Source organism: Chelonia mydas, chromosome 13, assembly GCF_015237465.2.
Source record: "Chelonia mydas isolate rCheMyd1 chromosome 13, rCheMyd1.pri.v2, whole genome shotgun sequence".
Classification (NCBI taxonomy): Eukaryota; Metazoa; Chordata; order Testudines; family Cheloniidae; genus Chelonia; species Chelonia mydas.
Genome location: NC_051253.2, coordinates 15,835,791 through 15,850,594, shown reverse-complemented (window position 1 = coordinate 15,850,594; position 14,804 = coordinate 15,835,791). Strand labels below are relative to the sequence as shown.

The window sequence follows — 14,804 nt, the reverse complement described above, 5'->3', positions numbered from 1 at the left end:
GCTCCATGGTCTGATAGCTGGGTGTGCAATTTCTCCCCTGAGGCTTCTTAAAGCTAATTTTCTTCAGTCTCAAGAACAAAGTTTATTTCTGTAGTTTTAACTTCAAAACAGCTCATCATAAATGGCTCAGATTTTCCTAGAAAATTTACCTTTTGATGAGACAAAGTAAGGAAAACTGTTTCAGCTGAAGAGATTTCCTTTGGAAAGTGATGAGCACCTGGAAACAGTTGTAACTGACAGCATTTTACTCTCAACCATATTTACTACCAATGTTTTAATAAATAGGTGATTTTTCCACATCTTTTTTATTAAAATACCAAGTTACAACTACTTTGACAGTAAAAGTTACCAGACTATTTTAAAAGGAAAACATGAGCATTGGAGTGAGAACTACATAAAATGAGCAGTCTAGATATGTTATCCAAATTTTATCATTAATAAGAAATGAAGCAAAAATACAGTGCATGTGCAACTCACCTCTGATGCTTGCTTTAAAATGGGTCTACTCTACAGAAAATAGAATAAATATTATGAAAACTGAAGTCTGTGTTTAGGTTTGACAGAGGAGGGGCCCATTCAAACAGTATACATCCTGACAGATTTACATAGCGCATTCAGTGACTCTTAAAAAAAATCCCCCACTGATTGACCTTTTGAGCAACAGTGAGTTAAACCTTCTTGCATGCTCTCTTGCATACCCAGTAGTAAACTCATGAAGGGTCGTGGCACTGCCTCACCTCTGCAAGGGTGGACTTTCCAAGGGGCAGAGGAACTCGTGGGGAGACACATACTGCCTTTCACCAGCTTAGCTGAATTTGGCCTTGATTGTACAATCTTAAAACTAGACTTCTAAAATCTTAGGTATTTAGATAATTTCTAAATTTCTATTTATATGTAACAGTAAGCCCTGTAAATATTTCTACATCATTTACGAGGCCTCTTCTGCATAAACAATCAGTGAGAGGCAGAAATTAAAGATCCCATGACTAAAACAAAATAACCCTTGCCCCAGCTAACATTCTTCGTTAATAAAACGGGTTCTAACGTCCAAGGCTGTGTAACCTATTGTTTATACCTACAATAGTTTCTCCCTTTACCTACAGTAATTGTGCAGCTATCACTTAAATCAGTATCAGTTGAAAATCAGCACGTGAACTTTCAGCCTAAAATTAAACTCCAGAAAAATGGCATTTATAATCACAGATTTTTAACTAGAAGGGTTACAAATTCTCTGACCTGTTTTGAGAGCTTTTCATAGTTTGTGTTTCTTTCAGTAGTTAAATTTCACATTCAGCTTACAGTGCCTTTAGTGCTGTAGCAAATTCTTATGGTGCTATGTGGTGCTCTTGTTTGGATTAACCATCTCTGGAAAAAGATAGACACTTCTCCAGGTACTTCTTCTAGGGGTATGATTTTTTAAAAAAAATGGTCTTAATTGATGTCAAAGCTTCAGAAAAAATACAGAGTGATATTTAAAAGTTTACAAACTTCTGGTTTACAACCATGTATGCAGAGTGGATAAAATCTATTTTAAAAAAAAATCTTTTTTTTTTTTAATTTTTGTTTAAATTATTTTCTTTTTAAAAATAAACCTGTTTTAAAATTTTGAATTTAATACAAAATATAAGGCCTAAACTTATTGTAATCTCTTAAAACATTTAAATAAAAATAAATATGCTGAATCTATGAGCCTCTATCAAAAACTGAGTGAATTAAAGGCTGTGTTTCTATATAAAGATCTTTTCCTATGTAAAGAAAGATTATTCTAACTTTTGAGGTCAAGCTTTGTAAATATGGCATGATAGGTCAGCTGAAGTAACTTGTCTTAGGGTACCTCTAAACTAGAAACACTACAGCGGCACAGCTGTAGTACTACAACTAAGCCTCTGTAGCACTGTGTAGTGGAGACACTTACTACAGCAACAGAAGTAGTTCTTAGAGGTGTAGCTAGGGTCAACAGAAGTCTTCCATTGACCTAGCAATGTCTACACATTGGGGTTTAAGTTGGCTTAACTACGTCGCACAGGGAGTGCAATTTTTGGTAGCCCTGAGCATTGTAGTTAAGCCACTTAACTTGGTAGGGTAGATGATCCCTTTAGGAGACTCTCATTTTTAAGAGACTTAGATGAGTAGGAACTTAAACTCTAGTCACTTTCACTTAGACGTATTTGATATTCCTGGGGGACTTCTGCATAACTGCGCATGCGCAGAATTCATGGCCCCCGCAGATTTCTTTGCTTTCCCGCAGAAAAATGACTTCTGATGGGGGAAGCAAAGGAAAGCTGCAAAAGCGGTCACACGGCCCTCCCTGTGGCGCAGGCAGGTCGGTTCAGGCGCCTGGGGCAGCCGGTAGAGACATAAACTACTGCATGGACGGGAGGGGCAGTCGTGCGTTTGAGACAGAGAGACACTCTGTCCTCTCCTGCTATTGCGGCATGCTTGGCATGAAGGGGCGTAGCTTTGGGATGTTTCTGGGGAGGTAGGTGTGTCCCCTCAGATAGAGCAGAATGTAGCAGCCTGCCTGACCTTTCTGGAGATGGTAGCCAATATAAATTGTGAGTTTGAGTCCCCAGCCCTCGCTTGCTCTTCAGTTGCCTATGATGTAACACTGAGCATATGGCTGAATATATTTGTTGACTAATAACCGAAGTAAAAGGTCAGTACTCGTTACATTACTATTAAACAGAGCGTGTTTGGGGGATTTCCTCCAGTGCTCCCCACACCCATTCTTCACCCATTGTATTGTAGTTTAAATAAATTACCAAAATAATTGAAACCAGTGTGATTATATTGTTATTTTAACAAATAAAATATGCAGAATTTTGCAGAATTTTAAAATATTGTGCACAGAATTTTTTATTTTTTGGTGCAGAATTCCCCCAGGAGTAATTTGAAAGTTTTCCCAGGCAGACCTGAAATCAGTTTAATTCACAGTTAATCCTGTTTTAATAAATCATTTTGTATTAAATGTGAAACATGTTTTGATAAGAGGTGTTTAGGAGTCCAAAACACTTAAGGTTGTTTTGTTTAATAAAAAAACCCTGCTTATTGTTTTGTTTTAATTCCAGTTACTATCCTAATGCAGCTTGACAATCATGAGCAAAAGTTAATTATCTAGTAAATAAGTAATGTATTAACCATTTTCTAACCTACTAAAATATACAATTGAGAATCTAAAAACATTAAGTTATATAATTGCTTAAATAAATGTCGTTATAGCACTCCTTCCTAAACAGCAAAAAGATATACCAAATTTAATGTAAGTCAACATGTTTTAATGGTTATATCAACAGAGTGCACTTTTTTTAGAAAATAACTGAAGTAGAAATGGAGGCCTATGGAAGTTCTTACCTCTACTGACCTGGAAGGTAGTCGTTCTAGTGGACGTTACCTGGTTCAGGAAAGAGGACAGAGCAACAAGCTTGGCCTTCTCCCTATTTAACTTTCACCAAGATACAGTGCTATTTAGAACATGCCCAGTCTCCTTCCGAAGGACCTGTCAGTTTTGTGTGTGATGTTTGCTGGCCTCTTAATGTAATGGGGACCTTTCTATTCAAGAAAACTGGCAACCTAACCTGTAGGCTCTCCATAAGGATTGGGAGCACCTAAGTTTGTAATAACCTGATGATTCAGAGCTTGCTAGTTTTTTAGATGATCAAGGCTCATGCTCCCTGAGTGACCAATGTCCAAAAGGATAAGTAAAATTGATTATAGATTTTTTTTTTGTAACATTCAGAATGATTACTTAAGGCCAGAATTTTCAAAACCTTAAGACCACAATTGCTGTGATTGTGTGCAAATGGCCACTTTTAATCAATTGTTCAAGTATGTAAATTCACAGTATTGTGAGCCCAAACCCTAAAAATCCAAACCTTGATTTCCCCCCTTTCCTTTTTTAGGCTGAAAATAAAGTCAGCATTTTATCCATTATTTACTGATTTTCAACTAACACATGCTCGTATTCCAGATGAATATTGTTGATTTTATGCTACAGCTGTTTGACTTTATAAAGCTGAAGATCTCTGTGTAGCTCACAAGGTTGTCTCTTTTTCCCCAATAGAAGTTGGTCCAGTAAAAGATATTTCTTTACCTACCTTGTCTCTCTAATATCCTGGAACCAACAGAGCTACAATAATGCTGCAAATGAGTTTATAACATTTTATTTAATGAAAACTTAAAATTCTTGATTCCTAGGACTGCGCAATACCAAATTGAGTTCTCAAGGATGTCTGATATGGTGGGTGGACAAATTGGACTGAGACTGACAAGCCCATCTTAACTTTGATGTCTGTGGACCTTCCCATCACCTCTCTGCCCCTGTTGAATGTGTAATCATTGGCTCACACATTCAGTTTAAAGTTACACGCTTTGCACCTTGCACCCTGAACCTTGAACTTCAAAGTGCAGTTGTGGACTTTGAATGTACTGTCCCTAGATTACATTTTCAAATATATAACACATTTAATTTTCCTAACTTTGCATCAATTTTTTGCATAATTTTTTTCTTACTTCTGCTCAGAGTATCCACAGCAATCTGAACTCTGCCATGTTGCATATTTATTATTTAAGGTGCACATACAATGCTTAATTTGTGCCAGGGCTGAGCCCCAGCACCTCTAGACTTGGCAGTTCATAGCCCCAACACCTCTGGGCTTGTTGCATCAGTTATAAATATAAAAAAAAAATTGCTTGAGCCTCAGCACCTCTTTCATGACAAATTAAGCACTGTGCACATTTAACATAGTAATTAGAAGTATTGGAAGTGACTCCATAGTTAGTGTTGCTTTTGAGGTTTGTATTTACAGTGAACTAAAATCAGTCTTTCACATTTGAGCGGTTGAATTTAGTCACCAAATTTCATGCAAACTCTTCAGGAAGCAAATGGATTTTCTGTAACCTTTTTTTGTCAAAGGTTACAACAAAAATTTAGCACAGGGAACACTTAAAAATGAACCCTTATTGATATTTGGACCTGAGTTTTTTAAAAATTTGGCCCCAATTCTTGTGTTTTTTTTTTGTTTGTTTGTTTTTTCGTTCTCTAAGTAAAGAACCACAATAGCTCCAAACTTCTCTAACAGGCTGCTTTTTAAATTTTAAATAAAACAAAGTGAATCTTGTTATAACCTAACTAAACTCCCTGAAATGTAGCCAGTGGAATTGTTCCACTGAATGCATCCGATGAAGTGAGCTGTAGCTCATGAAAGCTTATGCTGAAATAAATTTGTTAGTCTAAGGTGCCACAAGTCCTCCTTTTCTTTTTGCGAATACAGACTAACATGGCTGCTACTCTGAAACCTGGAATTGTCAAGTTCTTCTAGTTCCTTCCCATTTTTTACACTTCCCAGTTTTTTTTCTTGCTGTGTTAGCTGTGTTGCTTTAACTCTTACCACTCCTGATCTTGGGAAGTTGGGGAGGCAGTGGGGGGTGGGAGGGAGAGGAAGAGGCCATAGCATGGGAGGAGACTCCCCAGAGCATTGCTGATTTAAATTCTTGGCATACCTCAAGCAGCAGCACCACAAAAATATTTTCTTTGCACTTGAAGCAGTGGCATACGTGGGACTATCCATGGTGGTCCTACCATAGCTCCCTCAGCTCTTCAGGGAGCAATAGCATGGAGGCTGGCATTGGCAGGGTTGAGTAAGTGGTGATCGGAGGGGTGAGTGGATATTTTGGGGAGACACCATGGCCTTCCCAGTGGGAGTTATATAGGAGTCCAGATAAAGGCAAGAAGTAGTATTGGATGTAGTATGGGATGTAGTATGGAAGTATTGATTTAACTAGAGACTTCCTTAGATTTGTAGTGTCTCGATTGATTGAAAATGCTCTTGAGCAGCCTTAATGTAAATTAGTTTTCTTTGTGTAGTATAAAATAGTGCATGTTTAAGGGGGTATATTAGTTACCATAGCAGCTAACTTTAAATTTCCTAGCTCTCTTGTTCACTTAAATTCTCAACCTTACATTGCATTGACCAGTTATTGTTAAATATTTAACATTTATATTACCTTGACTCTATATGAAGCCATGTTAGATAATCAACTGGTAAGATTTATATATTTCTTTTCCCTTGTCTAAAACATGCACTGTTAAATTTCATTGCATTATTTCACAAAACTATAGGCTACAGATTTACTGTGTCTCCAATAGGCCTGCAGTAGAGGGCTTTAAATGGGATGCATAGTATTTATGGGTAACCAAGAGGATACTTCAGGTCTTGTGTCTCACTTAATTTAAAGGTATTTTGTCGATAATTTTTGAATGTGCAAAGCTTGTGACATTGTAAACCATTTTGTTTGGTACACTGAAGGTCCATCTGTGCCTTTGATATTTCTTTGTCTGGGGCACTTAGTATTTTCCAACTGTTACATTCCAGAACCCCTTTTTCAGACCATCATTATTACGTTTTGTATTTCCTGCTTTCAAACAACCACTTTAATGTTTACATTTTTTAGTATTTAAATTTGAAAGAAATTAGTTAGGTTAACTATTTAGAATTTGCCATCTTGGTTACTGAACTCGGTATTTAGATTTCCAAAGCACATTGTAGTATCTTGCACTACTGTGGTTCCTTTGCAGCTATTAATGTTCTAAGTAAACACAATCAGTACAGTTCACTTTTTAAGGGGTGAGGAAGATGTTTGCTAGTTTACTCTGACATGTTTTTCTGGTACATGTATCTTATGAATCCCGTATATGGAGCATTGCAGTGCACTACATATTTTTTTAGTTCATCCAATTTACTTTCAAAGTCCCATGCAGAAACTTCATAAAGTCTGCTCAAATTTTACCGAAATTATGGAAATACTCTTTTCATGTACCGTTTGGATTAATATTTATCCTTTGAACCCTTCTGACTACATGGCATAATTGATAATTAGGGCACCAACAGCGTGTACAAAGAAATTCTAGCTCCCTGGATCAAAGGGCTAGTTAGTCCCAGAAGGTCATATGCTAAGTGGAAAAGCAATGTAGTGGTGTCAGTTTTTCTATAAAGGGAATACAATGTTTGTATTTAAGATGAGGCAAAACTATAGCATAACATTGAAGAAGTCCTAATGTTAATTCAAGTAAGCCTAGTGAAATAAGATTGTTGTGAAATATCAAAACATTTATTGAGAATTATGCTGCGCAAAGATTTAACCATAGAAGTTGTCTTTGAAATGCATATTTAGCAACGTTTAAAGTTGGAGAAAAATGGGTGAGGTAATATGTTTCACTTCATTCACCTTGTGTGTCTAATATCCTGGGACCAACATGGCTATAAGAACACTGCATTTGTATTTCTGAACTAACAAGTAATTTTAGAGTGTTCTATAGCTAGCTAATTTTCTTTTCCATAAAAAACAGTTGGTGCATCTTATGCTTTGTAGGCTTCCCCCATGCAAAAAACCAACAAGAACAACAAAAAAACAAAAAGAAAAGGAGTACTTGTGGCACCTTAGAGACTAACCAATTTATTTGAGCATAAGCTTTCATAAGTTGCATCCAATGAAGTGAGCTGTAGCTCATGAAAGCTTATGCTCAAATAAATTGGTTAGTCTCTAAGGTGCCACAAGTACTCCTTTTCTTTTTGCGAATACAGACTAACACGGCTGCTACTCTGGGAAAAAACAAAAAAAACAAAAAACCTCTTGAGCAAATATAAACTATTCAGACACTTTTGTCACTCCAAATTATGGAAAAACAACTAGGAGTCCTTGTGGTAACTTAGAGATTGTCGTTGTTTTTAGTGATACAGACTAACACGGCTACCCCTCTGAAACCAAATTATGGAAGTTATAGTATTGGCTATTGGTTACATCACTTGCCTTAAGCATTTCCTGCTGTGCAGGGTCTGTTTTTAGTTTATTACCAGCGATTTTTACCTACACCATGTAGGAGCAGGGGACAGCATTGTGTGGAATGAACTAAACTTTCTGGAGATTGAATCCAGGTCAATTGGCTAGCATCCAGATACTTGATAATAAAAGGGAAAGCAGCCAGTGAACTGAAACTTAGGGGGAGGGAGAAATTTTAATAAATGGAATCACTTTCTGTATAAGAATTTTAGGTATGGGGGTGTGTGTGTGTGTGTGTGTGTGTGTGTGTGTGTGGAGAGAGAGAGAGAGACTGACTATTTTTGATAAACATCTTGTTTTAAAACGGCTGGATTCTCATTCTTGCCTCCTCCAATACACTATTAATTTTGCTTAATTTTTTTGAAATACTTACAATAGCTTTTCTTTGGTGATTGTAAAGTGAAGTGACTTTAAATCAAGATAGTTTATTTTGTTAATGTTAGAATAATTACCTCCCTGACAGAGAAAATTGTTGCTGGTACAGAATGCTGAGAACTTTTTACTAAACATTTTGCACCTTGTCAGCCTAAAACTTTCTTTACTGATAGCCCTGCTATGCAGAACAGAGTAGTTCACACTGTACTAATTACCAACATATGCTATCTGTCTTTTTACAGAAGATGCAGACTACAGTGCCTTTGGTACAGATACTGTGACAAGGAAGAAAAATGTCTTATCAAATGTGTTGTGTCCGGATAACCACAGAAAGAAACCACATATTGTCATTAGCATGCCGCGAGACTTCAGACCAGTGTCATCTATTATTGATGTGGACATTCTCCCAGAAACCCATCGCAGGGTGCGACTTTACAAATATGGAACTGACAAACCACTTGGATTCTATATACGGGATGGCTCTAGTGTCAGAGTAACACCACATGGATTGGAGAAAGTACCTGGGATTTTCATATCCAGGCTTGTTCCTGGAGGCCTGGCTCAAAGCACAGGCTTACTGGCAGTTAATGATGAAGTACTGGAGGTAAATGGCATAGAAGTCTCAGGGAAGAGCCTTGATCAAGTTACAGACATGATGATTGCAAATAGCCGTAACCTGATCATTACAGTGAGACCAGCAAATCAGAGAAACAATGTTGTTAGGAACAGTAGGACTTCTGGGAGCTCAGGTCAGTCTACTGATACTAGTCTTCCAGGTTACACACCACACAGTGTGCAGAACTTCCATCCAGAAGAAGATGATAGTGATGAAGATGACATCATTATTGAGGATAATGGTGAGCCACAGCAGATTCCAAAAGCTGTCCCTACCAGTGAGAGTCTGGAATCATTAACACAAATTGAACTACTTCATGAGTCAACACAAAATGGTTTCATTCCTTTTAGTGAAGTAAACTTATGTCATTCAGCAGGCAACATTAACATGGAGTATGAAATACATGATCCAGACAAAAAGTCCTTAGAAGATGGGACAATTATAACATTATGAAACTGCCTCAATGGTGTATTTTACATTAACTGAAGATGCCATACAACTTTTAATTTTGCTTGATGTATAATGCAATTTATACCTCTCAACCTACCAGTCTTTAAGACCTGCAAACAAATGTAAGGAAAAACAGTAAATGCAGGAAGCTTAAAATTATGTGGGCTGATTAATGTCAGTTTTATAATTCTGTAATTCCATGTAAATATTTTGTAAGGATAGAAGGTAGATGACCCTGGCTGTGATAGGACGGCGGTAAAATGAAGGATGGTTGAGAGGTATTGACCGCATGTTTACTTCCAGAGGTACTTATACTACTGGTTTTAAAGAGTAAATTTCCATTACCATGTGAGGTGGATCAGATAGTGAAGCTGCATGTCTAATCTGAATTTATGGTCATGTGAGTTTACCCCTTAATGACACAATTGACAATGATCTTAAAATTCTAATGTGAAAGTCTTACTCCTCCTCCTCTTGTACCTTGAGGACCAGTTCTCTTCTCTTAGTTTACAGTATTGTATAAGGTTGTCGTTTTATGCTAGGCTTAGTCACTAATTGTAGTAAATTACATTAGGTAAATGTCTAAAGAAATCAAATACAAAATTAATAGGATGAAAATAACATTTTACCTGATTACCATTTCATGCTCCAAAAATGGTCATGTTAAAAGATATAAAGATTCTTACAAATGGGAGGAGAGTTATTTGAAGTTGATGATAATGAACAGTTCTGTCTTAACTATAAAAAAAAAAAAAAAAATTATTATCCAGCACAACTTATATCACTTGATTTTTAAAAAAAAACAACAACTTTAGGCTTTGTAAAACTAACTTGCAAACTTATGCTATTACCACTTCAGAATTTATAATGAACTAAATTATAAATGCTGGTTTTTTTAATATACCACCCTTGGTAGGGTATCTTCTTTGAATATTACAAAACTGCTATAGGCAAAAAATAAAAATATTGAAAACTAAAATCCTGATGCTGCAAACTCTTAAGCAGGAGTGTAAATTGACTCTCATGAATAGCTGAATAGTTCATTGACTTCAGTAGAACTACTCATGTGGTTTGCTTGCAGCATTAAGGGCTAAAATTTATTTAAGAAATAAATTTAAGACATAAAATTGTCTTCAAAACAAAATTAGTTCACTGCTAATAATGAAAATCTATTAACTTTTAATACATTAACACAGTTAACTTTTTATACATACAAGCTAAAATTTTGAAAAATAGCCTTCTGAAGGTGGAATTTTCAGGTGTTCCAAAGTTCCTTCATACTGCAATCCCTGATAGAAATAGCCTGGTTAAAGTATTTCAGCCTTCCTGACTTGTGAAAATTCAGTCTAATGGAAACTGGTGTTAGCCCAGGCTACATTTGCAATTTCCTTATCAATTTTGTATTTATCTCAGTAAGGATGTAGCTTCTTAGTAGAACAAATTTCTGTGTAAGATGTGAAATTTACAGTTAGGAAACGAACCTCTTGAGGTTCTTTCCAGCCCTAATTTCTATGATTTCTAAAGAAAAAAGAACAAAACATGCACTTAACAGTTTGACTTTAAATGGGAATAAAAGTAAGAATTAGCAACAGGTACTCCTGCAGAAATTCTCCACCAAAAAAATAAAAATTCTGCATATTTTACTTATCAAAATAACATACTATCATGCCAGTTTCAATTATTTTGGTAATTTATTTCAAAATACTTGTCAGCAAGTATGTCTAACAATATAGACAACAAAAAAGTGTTCAGGAAATGTTTTTTTGACAGATTCCTTACCATGAGTATTAATACAGAACTTTGAGTAATTGATTTAAAGTACAATATGAAAGCGTATTTCAATGCCTCCAGGCCTCTGCACTGTTGCTGAGGGATGTCGGGGTAATGGAGGAGCTATGGCGGGGGAGTAATTGCTGGGAAGGAGTCTGGGAACAAACCTGGAGGGTTGTTAAGTGTGGGTGGGAGAAGTATGGAACAGATTATTTTGCAGGGAGGGGGGCGTGATTGTTAGGGAGTTGGGGAGTCTCCCTCATGCAGATGCTGGCTGACCCCTCTCTTCTCCCATTTAATCAGACACATCTGCCCGGGTGTGTCCCTGCACCCCGATTCCCCATTCAGTCAGGCATATCTGCACATCCCCGTATGTCCCAGCACCCTTCCTCAGCCAGGCCTAGCTCACCTGTCTCTATGTGTCCCTACAGGCCCACTCCCTCATCCGGCCCTGGATCCCCACTCCCCATTCAGCCAGGCATAGCTGCCCTGTCTCCTTGTGTCCCGCCATCCCCATCTGGCCCTGCATCCCCACTTCCATTCAGCCCCTGGCTCAGTGCGGTCACTCCACTAGCTCCACTCCTCCTCCCTCTCCCCCATCCCATGCCTCTTCACATGGCCCTGCCAGCAGGAGCCTGTGAGGAAAACAGTTTCCCTCTCCATGGCTGGCTGCTCTAGCCTGTGAGCCTGCTGCCCTCTCCTTTTGCCACCTGGTGAGTGAAAGGTGTAATTGCAGCTTCCCTTTGCCTCCCTGTTAAAATCTGCTGGGGACATCAAGTGCAGAATTCCCCCAGGAGTAAACATGTAAATTTAAAAACTGATTCTTTTTTTAAACTTATTTTTTATCCATGCTGCTCCTTTTTATTTAGGGCATGTGTCTTACTTCAAAACTGGGTTTGGTTTTTATTCCTTCAGCAATGGGACGACTTTCCTGTATCGTGTTAGTGTGCATTCACATGCCTTTTTATTTACTTGAATGTATTGTGAATAATCAAAGTGGTAAAATGCACTTGGATTAAGAGAAGAGAATGAGATCCACAGATACAGATATAGATGAAGATAAACTAGTACCACACTTTTTTTTTTTATGTAGAGGTGTAACGCTTTCATTCAGTGGAATTGTTTTATGGATCTAATATGGTACATTAGTAGTGTTGCAGCTTGGATGTAAAATAAGCTATTAACTTACACATGAGCCTGGCACCTGAAAACAAGTTACAAGATATTAATTTATTGCTTAAACACAAACACTTCAAGGTAGTATGCTGCTAAACTTTTGTCCATCACCTAATTTTGAAGGTTTTTTTACTCATAGCATATGCATTTTGGGTATATATACTGATAATAACTTAAATCTTAAAAAGGGCATATAGTATGTAAGTGCTCATGAATTTCCATCATGAAGGATTAACAAAAGTTTTTGTAATTAAAATGACAGACTGCACAATATGTAGTTGCATAACACTGCAGTTACCATAAGAGAGATTTTCTAAATATCTTCTATCTGCATCATACCACTTGACAAATTATTACTAAACATTTTAAAAATCACTATTCCAGGATAATCAACTTTTGAAATAAATGGTTACATTTAACTTTATATATAAAATGGTACTGGGTTCAGTATATTATTTTTAAAAGATGATACATATATTAGCCTTTTATACACTACCTCTTAAAGTTAATTTTTTTAACAGTTAACATCTTTCAAAATTTCTCCCTGTGGGGAGAAGAAAATTCAAGGCTTGACTATTTTGTACTGATTTTAACTGTAAAATCTAAAATTATGCATGACTTAAAATATCAAGCTGCTGTCAATGCACATTCTTTATGTATTCAGTATCCTAATGCACATAAATTATATTTTAATCCAGATTTTATAAACTAATTTATATCCAAATTATTTCAAAATGCATTGGAATACCAAAATTCCTTTGAATAGTGTTTATATGGATGTGTACATGCACAATAAAAGCAATCTGTCCCTCTTCTCTGCTGGCAGTCTGAAAACAGATTAACCTTTTAAGTGCACCTTATGAGAAGAGAGCAAATGTTGCTGGAATTAAGGTACGTTCACTTTGGATCTCTGTTATGGTATCAGTAAAAGTCAAGCTTAACTGTGAATCATGTTCTTCCACAGCCTCAATAAATTTAGGACAATGTCCTCGTGAGCTGTCTGCAACATGTACTTTTGTGAATATTCTGTATTTTCTAATTAAATTTTACTTGCAACTTGATTTTTACGCAAATGAAAATTTGTTTAAAATGTCAAATATCAGTATTTTTCTTACAACTTTAATGTATAATGTACATTGATATCTCACTAAATGAACTTTGATTTTACAAAATCAAACTAGCTTTAGCTGTATAATACTCTTATATTTTTACAGACTGGAATAATAAATATAGAAATATATATAATTGCTTTTTTAATTACTTTGGCAAGTCAGAGAATCAAGAGAATTTGTATTGTTCTAAAACATGGATACATTTCAGGCACAGTTCTTAAAGGACTCTTACTGTGTACGTGCTTTTCTTTGCCACCAGAGTATCAAGTACTTTTATAACCCTGTTAGGATGAAGAAAACTGACCAAGGTGCAAGAAGATGTCCACGTTCACTTGTTCCCTCACCTGGGCTGCTATTCCCCTCACACCTGTACAGCCCTTTAATGTGAAGACAGGGTTTCACAAGCATAACTGATGGTGAAATTTGGCTGATAGTATCTATTATTATTGATATACAGGCTGGAAAAAACGCAATTTAACTCTTGGATTCCAGATCAAGTTTGTAGGCCTGGTAGTGGGAAAATACATTTCTTTACTTGGCCTGGGACCTGTTTATGCAGACCCCCTTTGTTTCCAAGAGCAGTGCTAACCCAACTGCCTGGAGCAAGAATTATGATGAAGACATTAAGTTTAGAATTCACTACATACCTAAATTAACCTTATTTTTTAAGCTTCAGAATGTTGCAATTCCTATGTACCTGAAAATTTTGGAGAGTGTTTGAATTGTCAAGGTGATGGGTTTGGAGATTTTTGGGGGATGGGGTCTCTAGAGGAGGAGATTTTTCTCATTATTGGCTGTTTTTATGTTTAATTGTAATTGGGATGAGTTATTTTTTGATGGTCTTGTTCTTTTAATATTTAAAACAGGGCACTTAGATGCTTTTTTTATATTTATAAACTGAAATATTTGTAAATTGAGACACAAATTGTAATGCCACAATGTAACTTTTAGAACTGAAGTGCATTTTAGTGCCTAGGGCAACATCAGCACGTTGCCCATCAGAATTTTTTTTTGACACACACACACACACACACACACACACGGGTTCCCCCCCCCCCCCTTTTTTTTTATGTCAGTTGAACAGTTGTAGCTTTTGGCTCTGGGCTGTTTGGGGTAAGAGTAGAGCTGTATTGATGCTGGTGTGATCACTGCTGGAATAGTGTCGGGTTCTGGTGTCCACAATTTAAGAAGGATGTTAATATACTGAAAAGGGTTTGGAGAAGACGCACAAGAATTATTAAAGGATTAGAAAACATGCTTATAGTGATAGTCACAGTTCAATCTATTTAGCTTTCCAAAGAGAAGTTTAAGGGGTGACTTGATTACACTCCATAAGTACCTAAATGGGGAACAAATATTTGATAATGGGCTCTTCAATCCAGCAGAGAAGGGTATAACACAGTGGAAGTTACAGCTAGATAAATTCAGACTGGAAATAAGGTGTACATTTTTTAATAGGGTAATTAACC

The 14,804-nt window shown here is 36.6% G+C and overlaps 1 protein-coding gene across 1 annotated transcript in view; it reads left to right on the top strand.

Moving 5' to 3' along the window:
- Positions 1–13,284, top strand: part of PARD6B (par-6 family cell polarity regulator beta) — a 29,946-nt gene extending 16,662 nt beyond the window's left edge. Inside the window, exon 3 of the mRNA XM_037915900.2 lies at positions 8,454–13,284. Within this exon, the coding sequence (XP_037771828.1) occupies positions 8,454–9,280 (827 nt within the window). The 3' untranslated portion in view covers positions 9,281–13,284. The remainder of the gene's footprint in view (positions 1–8,453) is intronic.
- The last annotated feature ends 1,520 nt before the right edge of the window (positions 13,285–14,804 follow it).